The sequence below is a fragment of the Equus przewalskii genome, chromosome 9, assembly GCF_037783145.1.
Source record: "Equus przewalskii isolate Varuska chromosome 9, EquPr2, whole genome shotgun sequence".
In the NCBI taxonomy this organism is placed as follows: domain Eukaryota; kingdom Metazoa; phylum Chordata; class Mammalia; order Perissodactyla; family Equidae; genus Equus; species Equus przewalskii.
In genome coordinates this window covers 58,373,512-58,386,704 of record NC_091839.1, presented here as the reverse complement: position 1 = coordinate 58,386,704, position 13,193 = coordinate 58,373,512, and the positions used below count along the sequence as shown (strand labels likewise).

General features: G+C 35.2%; 1 protein-coding gene and 1 long non-coding RNA gene across 4 annotated transcripts in view; one reads left to right on the top strand and one right to left on the bottom strand.

The window, feature by feature from the left end:
- SESN1 (sestrin 1) overlaps positions 1 to 13,193 on the top strand; it is a 105,647-nt gene that overhangs the window by 90,185 nt on the left and 2,269 nt on the right. For 2 of the 3 annotated variants that reach the window (XM_008520567.2, XM_070559238.1), the window contains exons 2-8: positions 897 to 962; positions 1,755 to 1,955; positions 2,624 to 2,806; positions 4,945 to 5,187; positions 8,352 to 8,499; positions 9,740 to 9,852; positions 11,979 to 12,169. In XM_008520567.2, coding sequence (XP_008518789.1) covers positions 897 to 962; positions 1,755 to 1,955; positions 2,624 to 2,806; positions 4,945 to 5,187; positions 8,352 to 8,499; positions 9,740 to 9,852; positions 11,979 to 12,169 — 1,145 coding nt within the window. Of the gene's footprint in view, positions 1 to 896; positions 963 to 1,754; positions 1,956 to 2,623; positions 2,807 to 4,944; positions 5,188 to 8,351; positions 8,500 to 9,739; positions 10,311 to 11,978; positions 12,170 to 13,193 lie in introns of all 3 variants that reach the window. The other variant, XR_011522607.1, reaches the window with a different exon arrangement.
- Positions 5,796 to 8,450, bottom strand: LOC139073641 (uncharacterized). Its single transcript, XR_011522624.1, has 2 exons — positions 8,325 to 8,450; positions 5,796 to 5,978 (listed from the first exon to the last, which is right to left on the bottom strand). It is a non-coding gene; the product is annotated as an uncharacterized lncRNA (long non-coding RNA).

Genomic DNA, 13,193 nt, shown 5'->3' with positions numbered 1-13,193 from the left:
GATGTTAACTTAGGGCCAGTCTTCCTCACAAAAAAACAAAATAAGATTGAACTATATTACTTGGTTTTGTTTCTATAAGTACACTGTATTGGGGAAAAAATGGAAGTCTTAACAGTAGATTGTCAGTTTTTGTTAACCATACTACACTGTCACAATAAGGTATAGGAGTCTAGATTTCAGGTACAGGATTCTAGATTCACTATGTCAAAAGACAAAAAAACCATTTATTTCTCAATTACTTGAGCTTCTCTTAAATATAGTATAAGCAAGGGTGATGACATTCTATAAATAAAAAATTTAAGGCAAACTCACAAACAAAATTAATTTCTCTAAAACTATTTTACTCAACCAAAGAGAAAACATGCCCTGCAGTACTTTGTCTTTTGTGGATTTAAATAACTACTTTTTATTTTTCATATTTCTATTCTTATTGTAAAGTGTTATTATCAATGTAATAATAGTTACACTTCTTTCAGTTTAAGACGTCTAGGTAGAGGTTACTGCTTTTTCCTTTCCTGACAAGATACAGGGATGATATTTTGGTTGGTTGGGTTTTGGATATACAAACACATTGGCCTTATTTTGTATCACTATCAGTCCACAGGATTGGCTGCTATGTGCTGAACTTTCTGTTCTTGACTTTCTGCCAAGTACTTTATGCAAAACTCTGGTTTTAGTGAAGCAGGTTTTAGTGTTTTTAGCCAGAGTTGTATTATAAGCTGTTGTCAGCTAAGCCATGCAAACAGAGGGACTGGTATGTATATATATGGCCATGAAAACAAATCCCAAAACAAGCCTGTCTCTGTTCAACTGGTTGTTTTTTCCTTTTATTCCTGTAGCCTCAGCTCATGTTGTTTACTGCTGGAGGCCTGAGATGGTATAATTTTCTTTTCTAGGAACTTGGAATTAGAATTCCTCGAACACTAGGACATGGACCAAGTAGATTCATCCCAGAAAAGGAGGTATGTTGTTTGTGAAAGTACACAGTGAACTGTCTGCTTTTAAGGAAAAGCTTTCATGACCCACATTTTAGCATCTGAACAACTGTTGGTCAACAACACGTTTTACAAAGAGTTGATCAGAGTTAATCATCGTGCTTTGGCAGTGAATCTGTGGGATTAGAAAGCTGTTGTAGTCATGTTGATTTCTAGTATTTCATGATGTTTTTCTAACACCCATATTTAATCAAGGAAAGGCAAGACCTTTTTGACCAATGATACTGCCTCTGCTTATATTTAGATGTTGTTTAGGTGGGCCCATAAGCTGAGTTACTTGGCCTTGACCATCTCCACAGGCTGGTATGAATCCTAGATAGGATCTTTAATTCTCAATATGTAAAAGCTCCTATGCTTTGTTTTCACAGGGATTGTTTGTTCTTAGTTAATTTTGGTTCTCCTTAAATTGAGTGAGAGTAGGCGTTATTATAAGGAAAACCTTTAGTGTCTGTTTGCAAGCTCTGCAAGTTTGATAATCTAAATCTGGTTCTTTATCTGGATTTTGGCCAAGTTCTGCAAGCAGCCTATCTAGATAGCCTTTAATGATCGGCCTTTGTTGTTTATCCCCTTCTACATAATATGTGACTGTTTATTCTATCTTGCTCCCAGTTGAGTTAAATTTGTAGAATTATAACCTCTCTCTCTTAAGCCAAATTTAATTTGCTTCTAGATGACACTTAGAAGGCAGTATATGCAGATTTTCTTTCTTTAACACTGATTTACAATTTATGTAACCATGGTTTTCCTCTCTTTTCACAGATTCTCCAAGTAGGGAGTGAAGACACACAGATGCATGCTTTATTTGCAGATTCTTTTGCTGCTTTGGGTCGTCTGGATAACATTACATTAGTGATGGTTTTTCACCCACAATATTTAGAAAGTTTCTTAAAAACTCAACACTATCTACTGCAGATGGATGGTCCTTTACCCCTACATTTTCGGCACTACATCGGAATAATGGTTTGTAAACATTCAGTGGAAAACTCTTTATTCAGTGAATAATGGTTTGTAAACAGTCAGTGAAAAATTCTTTATTGATCTTTTTAAGAGATGGTTAATGCTTTAAACACAGGGATAAATACTTATATTCTGACTTCTAGCTGGATTCCTATTAGGTAGTATCCGTTTTTCCTTTCTAAAGTATGTGCTCAAGTATAACAGAAAAAGAAACATGTATTTATCCACTGTTGAGAACCATTTTCCATTAAATAAGAGAATAAAGTAGAACACAAGATCTATTTCACTATTACAAATAGTTTATATTGACATAAGTGGTGCTACTGCTGTTGAGTTTGTAAATAATATTCCATTATTTTATTGTTGGCACTTTGAGTTTGTTCTTAATCTAAGGTTCTGAAAGTTGGTATATAAATAAAATTTGTAAATTTCTAAAGCCCAAATATTTTTACCAGATATTTTGTTTGTTCCTGGACTATTTCTGAGTGCTTTCTATGGTGTATGTGGATTTTTTAAATGTTTATGAAAACTTCATTTCTGTAGTTTATGGAAAATTTGAAAACATACTAATTGAAAACTTAGTTGTTTTACAAATTGTAAAGAAAAAGAATTTGTAGTTGTTCAAGATTTTAATATGTATAGTTAGAATAATCTTTTTGTTCTCTCCTAAGGCTGCAGCAAGACATCAGTGCTCCTACTTAGTGAACCTCCATGTAAATGATTTCCTTCATGTTGGTGGGGACCCCAAGTGGCTTAATGGTTTAGAGAATGCTCCTCAAAAACTACAGAATTTAGGAGAACTTAATAAAGTGTTAGCCCATAGACCTTGGCTTATTACCAAAGAACACATTGAGGTAAGTAGTGAAGTAATATATCTAGGGCGTCGTTTAAAAAAAAAATTAATAGACGTTATTTTTTTAGAGCAGTTTTATGTTCAGCAGAAAAATGGCACAGCAAGTACAGAGTTCCCATATTTAACCCATCCCCCCACACACAGTTTATCTTATTAACATCTAGATTTAGTATGATGCATTTGCTGTAATTGATGAATTAATATTGATATATTACTATTAACTAAAGTCTATAGGGCTCACTCTTTGTACAGTTCTATGGTTTTTGACAAATGCATAATGTCATGTATCCACCATTACAGTATCATACAGAATAGTTTCACTGCTCTGAAAATCCCCTGTGCTCCACCTATTTCATCTCTCTCCCATTCCCCCTGAATCCCTACAACTACTGATCATTTTTACTCTCTCTCTAGTTTTGCCTTTTCCAGAATATGGCCTTTTCAGACTAGCTTCTTTTACATATCAGTATGCGTTTAAGGTTCCTCCATGCCTCGTCATGACTTGATAGCTTTTCTTTTTATTGCTGAATAATACTCCAATGTATGGATGTACCACAGTTTGTTTATCCATTCACCTATTGAAGTACATCTTGGTTACTTCCAGTTTAGGGCAATTATGAATAGAGCTGCTATAAACATTCATATGAAGGGTTTTTGGTGAACATGTTTTCAACTCAGTTGGGTAAAAAACTAGGAGTGTGACTGCTGGATTGTAGGGTAAGCCTATGTTTACTTTATAAAAAATTGTGAAACTGTCTTCCAAAGTGGCTGTGCAAGTTTGTATTCCCACCAGCTATTGATGAGCATTCCTGTTGCTCCACATCCTTGCCAGCATTTGGTGTTATCAGTATTTTGGATTTTAGCCATTCTGATAGGTGCAAAGTGGCATCTTGTTGTATATCTTTTCAAAATACTATCTTAAAGTAGTTCCTTCTGGTTCTATTTATTAGTAAAGATAATATAATAAAAGTAGATTGACATTCTCTAAAAGTATCTACCATGCAGTAGAAATTCTTGAAAATACATATTTTTGGTCTCTTTCTATTTTGTAGAACATTTTAGCTATTGTTACATAATTGACCCATCTTATCATCAAGGAGATATAAGATTTGAATATGATTAATGCAATGTCTGTATTGTCTAGTAATGAAAATTTACACAAGATTATAAAATAGTGAAGCAGAAGGAACATAGATTTGTAAGATTTGAAGAATTTAAAATAAATGTAATTTCATGATTTAGTTTCAGAGTCAAGTTGTTCAAACCACTATCTTAAAAATTCTTTGAGGAGGCCTGATAATAAAGAAAAGCACAGGCATATTTTATACAGTAGCTTCCACTTTAAATATATTTATTGCCTTTGGTTTGAGACTTTGAACTAACAACATAGTTAATGCATTCATAAACCAGCATCTAAAATATTGGTAACTGCTTTTAAGCAAAATGCTTTCTATTACATTTTTAAATCGGAATTTCAGAAAATCAAAATAAGAATATGTCATTATCAGATTATGTTAAGGTCTGCTTGTGAATAGATATTCATAAAAATTAAATTAGGGGCTGCCCCATGGCCAAGTGGTTAAATTTGCACACTCCACTTCGGTGGCCCAGCGTTTCACCAGTTTGAATCCTGGGCATGGACATGGCACCGCTCATCAGGCGACACTGAGGCAGCGTCCCACGTGCCGCAACTGAAAGGATCCACAACTAAAAAAAGATACACAACTATGTACCAGGGGGCTTTGGGAGAAAAAGGAAAAAAAATAAAATCTTTAAAAAAAACAATAGCAAATTCCGGGTTTCTACAGGTCTCAAATTGTAATTTTACACTAAGTTTTCTTTTTTTTTTTTAAGCTTCAATGCATGGTTGTGTATCCTTTTAGTTTACTTCTCTGTGTGAACCACTGCCACAGTATGACAACTGACAGACAGGTGATGTGGTTCCACGAGTGGGAAACAAACCCGGCCCACAACAGTGGGAGTGCTGTATCTTAACCACTGGACCATCAGGGCTGGCTCTACACTAGTTTTTATGTAGTGACTAATGTTGTTTCCAATAAATTAAGTACCAAGATGAATTACATACTTTCACCAACACCATACTCCAGTATAAAAATGTTTTTTTTTTTTTTTCCTAAGGGACTTTTAAAAGCTGAAGAGCACAGCTGGTCCCTTGCAGAACTGGTACATGCAGTGGTTCTTCTCACGCACTATCATTCTCTTGCCTCATTCACATTTGGCTGTGGAATCAGTCCAGAAATTCATTGTGATGGTGGCCACACGTTCAGGCCTCCTTCTGTTAGTAACTACTGCATCTGTGACATTACAAATGGCAATCACAGTGTGGATGAGATGCAGGTCAACTCGGCAGGAAATGTTTCAGTAAGTATCTGTTATTTGTTACAGGATTGTCGTAAAACTAATGGCAGTAATTGCTGTTATATTATTTTTTCATTTGGCTTCTTAGAAAATCCACCTTATTAAATCCGTAGTGCTATTAGGTCCCTATACCTGTTCATTCAGCAAGTATTTATTGACTGCCTCCAAATGCCTAGGACTAATCTAGTCCTAAGGGATATACAAAATTATAAGAAATTATGCGACCCTCTAGAAGGTTGCAGTTGAGTAATTTTAGCATCAAGAGCCACCAGCATGTAGCTTCATAAGAGCCACCTAATATTGAGTGGCTACTAAATGGCACTGAGAACAGTGCAACTTGGTGGTAGAGACTTTGTGATGCTGACCACATCCTTTTCTTCCCTTTTGCACAAAAGAAACAAGGTGACTTCTTAATTGTTTATCTTTTAGAAGATTTAATCAGCCTTGATCTGGAAATTTCTCCAGTTTTTTTTTATGTATAACTTTGCACAAATATATATAAAAGTGAATGTAAATTTATTGAAATGCTTTCACCTCTATTCCTTCTCTTCTCTGGCTTTTATATTTTCTCAGTTTTGCTATTACTTTGAAACACATCAGAACGAGTTGAATTTATTATGAGCAAATTTTAATTCCTGTATGCAGTGAATCAAAATTCCCTCCGCATTCTTTTGCTGTAGTTAAAGAACAAGGGTTTATTTTATGTTTCCAAAGAGAAATCACAGAAACAACATCACAGTCTTCTGAACTTTGCACAGAACTTCTACTTCGCACAGATTTTGTCAGTTGTATACCTTTGAAACAGAGTTCGACAGGTTAAATTGCCTTTAACTTATGTATTTGACTGTGGGCAAGTTATCTAACCTCTCTGAGCCTCCATTCTTTCATGCCTAAATAAAGGTCAAATGCAAGGTTATTGTGAGGTGTAAATGAAATGCCTCTAAAGATGTGAAAGGCCCTGTACAGGGCTTGGCATTTATCAAGTGCTAAATAAGAGGTAGCATTTACATATGGTGAGATCAGCACATGAATGGAAATCATTTTCCCAAGGTTGACCACCAAGCTGTGCTGACAAGGCCCAAGACCATCATTTTCACCCTCTGTTGAGCTACCTGGATTCATGCTATAGGCCTGCATATGGCCACTGATTATTTATCAAAGCTTAGGGGTTCTGAGATGGTCCAAGGGAGAGTATATGAGTTGCTAGGATGCTTGGAGTTGGATTGTTGTCCTTCCCTACCTTTGTTTTAGTATAAGGCTGAAGAAGAAGTACTTGATTGTCTTTAGTTATCCCTCTATTAAATGAGATAATAGTGAAATAATAGAGATTTTTTGTTTCTCTAGTAGATACGCTTCCTATTCCCAGGTGTTGAGTTGGCCTCTTTTAGGTTTACAGCCCACACTCATGGCACTTGACAGTGAGCTGATATAGTTTATTCTTTGGATACATAGCAGATATCTGACTCAGTTCTTCAGATACAAATGGCAAAAAACAAACCAAAAAGAATTTCCTCATACAATATTAACATTTTAATAGTAAAATCAAATGCCTTCACTTCTTTTTTTTTTTTTACACTACTAACAACTTTATAACAGATTATTCAAGAGGCAAAAGAAATACAGTTTGTTTCCTTTCCCTCTTATTTCAGTGTGATCTATCAAGAATTGTCTTTCCTAAGAATACTTAAAATTGGGGCTGTTTATTTTAGAGGAAAAAGGGTAAGCAAAATAGATAAATTAATATAATGAGGGATAATGTGAGTTGACAGATATTTATTTATTTCTTTAGTTTTTAAACCTTGGGTCATTCTCTTAAGCAACATAATCCTTTTCGGCCCTTTTTGTTTATTTGTTTGGCTACTGATCCTGTCTCAGGAATAATTATGGAGATCTTGCATCACAAGAATCTTCAATACCTCACAGAAACACTTTGCGTCACAAAATTATGAGAGAAACTCCTTAGTATTGGGTATTTTGGCATAACTGTTAGGATCATATGAAAATATAAAATACAAGTAGTGTAGACCGTTTGTCTCTTAATATAGAATTATCCTGACAATCATTCCACAACAAATATTTCCTGAATATCTACTGTGTACAAGGCACTATGCTAGGCTCTGAATATGTACTAGCAAATTAAACAGACAGGTCCCATGCCCTTGTGACGGTTTGGTCTAAGGAGGCAGGCATTAAGCCAGTATCATGCAATAACAATATTATAGACTCTGACTGGTGCTCTGAAGGAAAGAGCAGAGTGCTGTGTAAGAATAATTAGGGTGGCTAGGTTGGGGGTGGGTGTTAGGAGAAGCATGTAATCTGACACCTGAAGAACCAATAGGTGTAAGCCAGGAAAAGAGTGGAAGAGTAGGGGGAAGAACATTATAAAGGGGGAAACATTAGTTTGGTATTTAAACACTGAGATTTGAAATTTTAAGATTGCTTACTGTATCTCTTTTATAAGATATAATTTCCATGGATTTGATCCATTTTCCATAGTAAGAATGCAGCAGTGTATAGAAGTATAAATTGTTTGGCTAGTTTAGGACCACTTGGCTGTCCCTCATGTCTCAGACCAGTCACTATAGATGTGTCACTGCTGTAGTCATCCCAGCAAGTGACAGCTGCTAGCCCCATTTGCAGAGGTCAGGTGGACAACTCCAGCCCTATAAGGACATGTTTCATTCTTAATTGGTAAATTGGATAAATAGAGCTGATTACCATAATTTAAAAGAGTACAGACGTGCTGATAATATGCCCAATGTACACAGCTGATTCAAAACCACTTATACTTTTTGTATCTTATATGTTTAACTGATTGAGCCAAGTAGAAGTTTACTTTTAAATTATTCAGTTCTGTTTTAAATTGATAAGTGTTAAATTTTTAAAACTTAGCATTAACAGTAGTGATATTACTACTTTTCTAAGGATATAACATTAGAATGTGTTATTAAAATAATTTTTCTTATGTTTTAAAATCCTGCATATCTATATATGTAATAGGCCAAAATACTTGTTTTTGATTCATTCATGTACTTTAAAATTATAAGATCTATTTTTCTTATATTCTGTTAACATCCAAATTCTTATAAGACAGACTTAATAAAAGAAAATTCAAAAATTTCATCCAATGTCTGACATACGTAACATTAATTGTATCTTTTCTTCAGGTAAGTGATTCCTTCTTTGAGGTGGAAGCCCTTATGGAAAAGATGAGGCAGTTACAGGAATGTCGAGATGAAGAAGAGGCAAGTCAGGAAGAGATGGCTTCACGATTTGAAATAGAAAAAAGAGAGAGCATGTTTGTCTTCTCTTCAGGTAAAAGCAACCATTACATAGTTGATAAAATTTCTATTGCTTACAAAAAAAAGCCCAACTTTTTTGTTTAGAGAATTTAAATAAAAGTTTTATTACATTAATCCAAATATTTCTTTCCTTTTAGACAGGCTATTGCACAGTTATTCCTACTTATAAATAAAGCAGGCAACCTAGAAAAGGAAGTTATGGTGAATATAGTACTAGACTAAGAAGGAGGACATTTGATTTGTGTTCTAGGACTAAAATCACTGCTGTTAAGCTTTGTGAACATAAGCCACTTAATATGTGAGTGCTCCTTTTTTTCTCTTCTTTAAAATGAGGAAAATGAATTCATAAAGCCCTGAGATTGCCTCCAGCTTTAAAATTCTGATTTGTGAAAAGGAGCTATTTGTTAGACTACTGTCAACAACCTAAATCCTTTATATTTGGCCTTTATCTACATAAGGCTACAGGATTTAATATATAAACCAGGTAATTTAAAGGAAAAAAGTTAAAAAAGTGTCTCAAAATGTATTCTGACAATAAGAGTGGGAGAAAAGAAAAAGCACCAAATTTCTTAATAGCAAAGAAAAATCCCAATTTGTTTAAAAGGAGGTTAGATGTTAGCTTTGTTTTTCCTTGAGGAAAAGTTTTTGTTTCTGTTTACTTGAAACTATAATCTCATCAACTCCTAAACATGAAGATAATCCAAAAAGGCTTAGAGTATGCAGAAGACATTGTAAAAATTATGATGTACACAACCTCTTTCCTTCATTCACCATTCTTGAACTGTTTCTAGGACCTTTGAGCTGTTGGAGAGATATTATAGATTGTATAATATTAATATTCAACCAAAAAATAGTACAGGTGCTAAAGTTGAGAGCATAGCTGATTTGTTATCACCATAAAGATTATCCAAAAAGGTGTTCATTCTTTGAGTACATACTTTTAAGTAAAATCTAATATCTCTAAATTTGAGTAGGGACACAGGGAGAGAAAGTCTATGAAAGAAAGGAATGAAAAGCGTAGAAAATTCAATCATAAGTATTTTTGTAGAACAGTGAATCTACTTTTACTACAGTCCATTTACTGAAAGGTAAGCTATTTCTCTTTATAGATTTAAGACTTCAGTTGATATTGGTCACTCACTGTCAGGGAAAGGGTTATCCTATTTTTACTTGTTAGAGGTAAAATGAATTTTAACTAGCATCCTGTTTTTGCAAAGCTTACAGTGGCTTTTTTTTTTCCTTAATTGTTTCAGATGATGAAGAAGTTACACCAGCAAGAGACGTATCTCGTCACTTTGAGGATACCAGTTATGGTTATAAGGATTTCTCTAGACATGGGATGCACGTTCCAACATTTCGAGTCCAGGTAAAATCACAACCTGTTGTATGCACATAATTGGTTAGAAATACTTAAAATAACTTGGATTTGAGAACTATAAAATGTTGCAAAAGGAAGTAACTTTCCTATATACAGGCAATTCCCTTAGGTGTATTTATTGTATTGTTAAAGTTCATAAATCAGTTCAGAATTCAGAACACATTTATCCATAAAACAAAATTACAGTAGTGGTTAGATTCCCAGATGATACGTAAAAACTCACTTAGAGTTCATAATATAACTAAACAATAAATAATAGTTGTATTTGAACCTAGCTAACATTTATAGCATTGGCTTTTCTTCCCCTTTCCTCCTGAGCCCCAATGTTACAGTGAGGTGATTTCTGCCCTGCCATGCACCAGGCCTGAGTGACAAGAGAAATGTTCTCAGCATCTCAAGCATTGTGTGTCTGGAGGTGGAGGGAAAGAAGATGAGAAAAATCAGAGGTGAAAGATGTGCTTAAGTTAGGACTTTTAGGGACAGTAAATTTTTTTTCTTTTTAATTTGGGTGAGTTCTTACAGATACCATAGAAAATAAATCATGACAATTACAGTAACCTTAATTTCCTTTAAAATATGAACTGAATGTCATTTGAAGCTATGAGACTTTTTGAGGGTTTCAAATTTAAACCTTGGGAGGATTCACTTAAATAAATGTTATTCCAAAATTACTTAACACCTATCTCTTAGAGTGAATAAAGTTAGTGATGTAAGGAGTAGAATTATTCTTGGTAAACTCTGTTTCTTTAGCTTCCAAATCATTAACTTTAAAATACACAGTAAAACTTCCCCAGTACAATTCTGCATATACTGAGTCCATGGAAACTTAGGGACCTGGTGATCCTCTGGGATACCAGGCTCCTTTTCTGTTTCTGCTTGTCAGGAGGCACTGTGCTAAGTGCTTTGCACGCATGTCTCAGCAGCAACAGTAGCTACATCCTCTAGTTCGAGAATAAAACTTGAGAATCATCAAATATTTATCTATTCTGTGCTCTAGTTTCATAAAGCTGCTTCCAGTCCATCAGTAGAAACATACCATAGTTTCAATGTATTTCTTAATCTATTATATAAATACTTAATTTAGATAGGTAAATATTTAATTCAGATGAGTTGATATTCCCAACTTTCCCTGTTATTGTGAAGGGCCAGTGTTAAGTAATAACTATTTTACCAGAATTATGAAAATATTTGAGAACAGTAAGATTTTGTTTCTTTGCTCAAGGAAGTACAGTGTTTAAAGAGACAAAAATTAGGCACAAGGAAGAGTTATAGAATATTTCTACTTGATGGTGAAATTGTGTCATGAAAAATAGAGTAGAATTGAAGAGATCATGTGGGCTAGAAATTTTATGGAAAGAGATTAGGATTTGAGAGATTTGAATGGTCCAAAAATATAGGCATTCTAAACAAAGGAGACTGAAGGCAATAACTGAGCTTTGTCCCTCAATCTAAGTGAGCGAAGAGATCATAAAAAACCCCAGCAGAACTGCTGAGAGCTTCAAGCAAAGGATTCCTACTTCTGATTAGTGGAAAATTAATTTAAGATTGGTCAGGTTTATAGGTTTTGACCAGAGTGATGGTATAATATCAAAGAGGTATTTTAGGAAAATAAATATGGGAGCAACATAGAAGGTGGGGCTTATTAAGTTTTGTTTGAGGTGGAAAGAAAAGAAGCAGGGAGATTTAATGTAGGAAAACTAACTAGGAGACTCAGAGTCTGAGTCTCGAGACTGAGAGTCAGAAGAGGGGTAAAGGAAAAGGAATGAGTGATATTTTAGGACCATTTGAATGGCTGCAGTGATGGAAAAGGAGAGAGGACTCTGGAGATGGGTTGCCTCTTGAGGCTGAGTGAGGAGACAGAGAGAGAAAGCTGAAAATTGGAAGAGATTCAGTTGGTTTTTAAATTCACTGAGTTAGAAAACAACCTTTTGCATGTTGCAGTGTAGAAACTGGAAACATCAGACTGGAGTGCAGGTGAAGCTGGGAGCTATGGATGTACTAGAAAGGCAGTGGATTCCAACTGCCTGTAATATCACCACACTGCAGAGCAGTAGACAGAGAACTGTACTTGGCCACATTTTAATTATTCACATTTGTTCTATTCTCTGATTTAGGACTATTGCTGGGAAGACCATGGTTATTCTTTGGTAAATCGCCTTTATCCAGATGTGGGACAGTTGATTGATGAAAAATTTCACATTGCTTACAATCTTACTTATAATACAATGGCAATGCACAAAGATGTTGATACCTCAATGCTCCGAAGAGCCATTTGGAACTATATTCACTGCATGTTTGGAATAAGGTTAGTCTGTTTTCTTATGCTTATAAAGAGATGCTCTCCTTTGGGCTAAACTGTTCAGGTACTTGGAACACGTGCACACAGACACACACACACACACACACACACACACACACTCTCACACTCAAAACCATCCACACCCCAGTAGCTTATTTTTGTGCTTCAAAGAACTGATTAATCGCAGCTTGGTTTGTTTCCTCTGTCCTAGCTAGGCAGGAGGGAGAGTTAGGGACATTGACAGGAGTTAACTGACACGTGCCTCTAGGGAAAGGCAGGTCAAGGAGGCTGGTCCTGGAGCATAGAGGAAGAGAGGCAAATTTTTTCACCGAACATCTTTGATATTTATTCTCTTTGTATCATCTTCTATCTCCTGACACTCATATTTCTACCTTCTTGGAACTTAGTAATCTTACAGTGCCCCTCTGGCTGTTCTCAAGCTCCTTCTGAAACTATTCACTACTCCCATGATACGCATCCTAATACAAAACTTTGATGTCCTGACTGTTAAGTATTCAGCCACATTATTATGTTATATAGGAAATGTGGCCATTATATACTACATTCTAATATATGCACACAAACTCCACGCTACAGTGCTTTCTGAGTATTTTAGCTGTGAAGACAGGCTTTCTCTTGCTATTCATTTTATCACTGGCCAGAACAGTGACGTTAGCTCCTGAATGGTTAGGAAAAGCTTTGCAAGAGTTTTTTCCCTTTTCCACTGAAAACTGAATAGGAGACTTTAGTCCCTGTGTGTTCTAGAAACCGTCACCCAGTGGGGCAGAGCAGACTCTGGTGCCTTTGACCATCTTGGCTTAAAGAAGAACAGCCTCTCCTAAGTGTAGACACTGTGAGGCCATCTATAGACCATCTTTTCCTCTGGTACGGGCTCTCTTGCCCCCCATTTTTTTCTCATCTGACCCTAGAAACTCCTGAAAACATGAGAAAAATAATTCTAATTATTTTTATTTACACAAGTAGATTACAATTTATATATCATATAGTACCAATAATAAATATTGTCTGA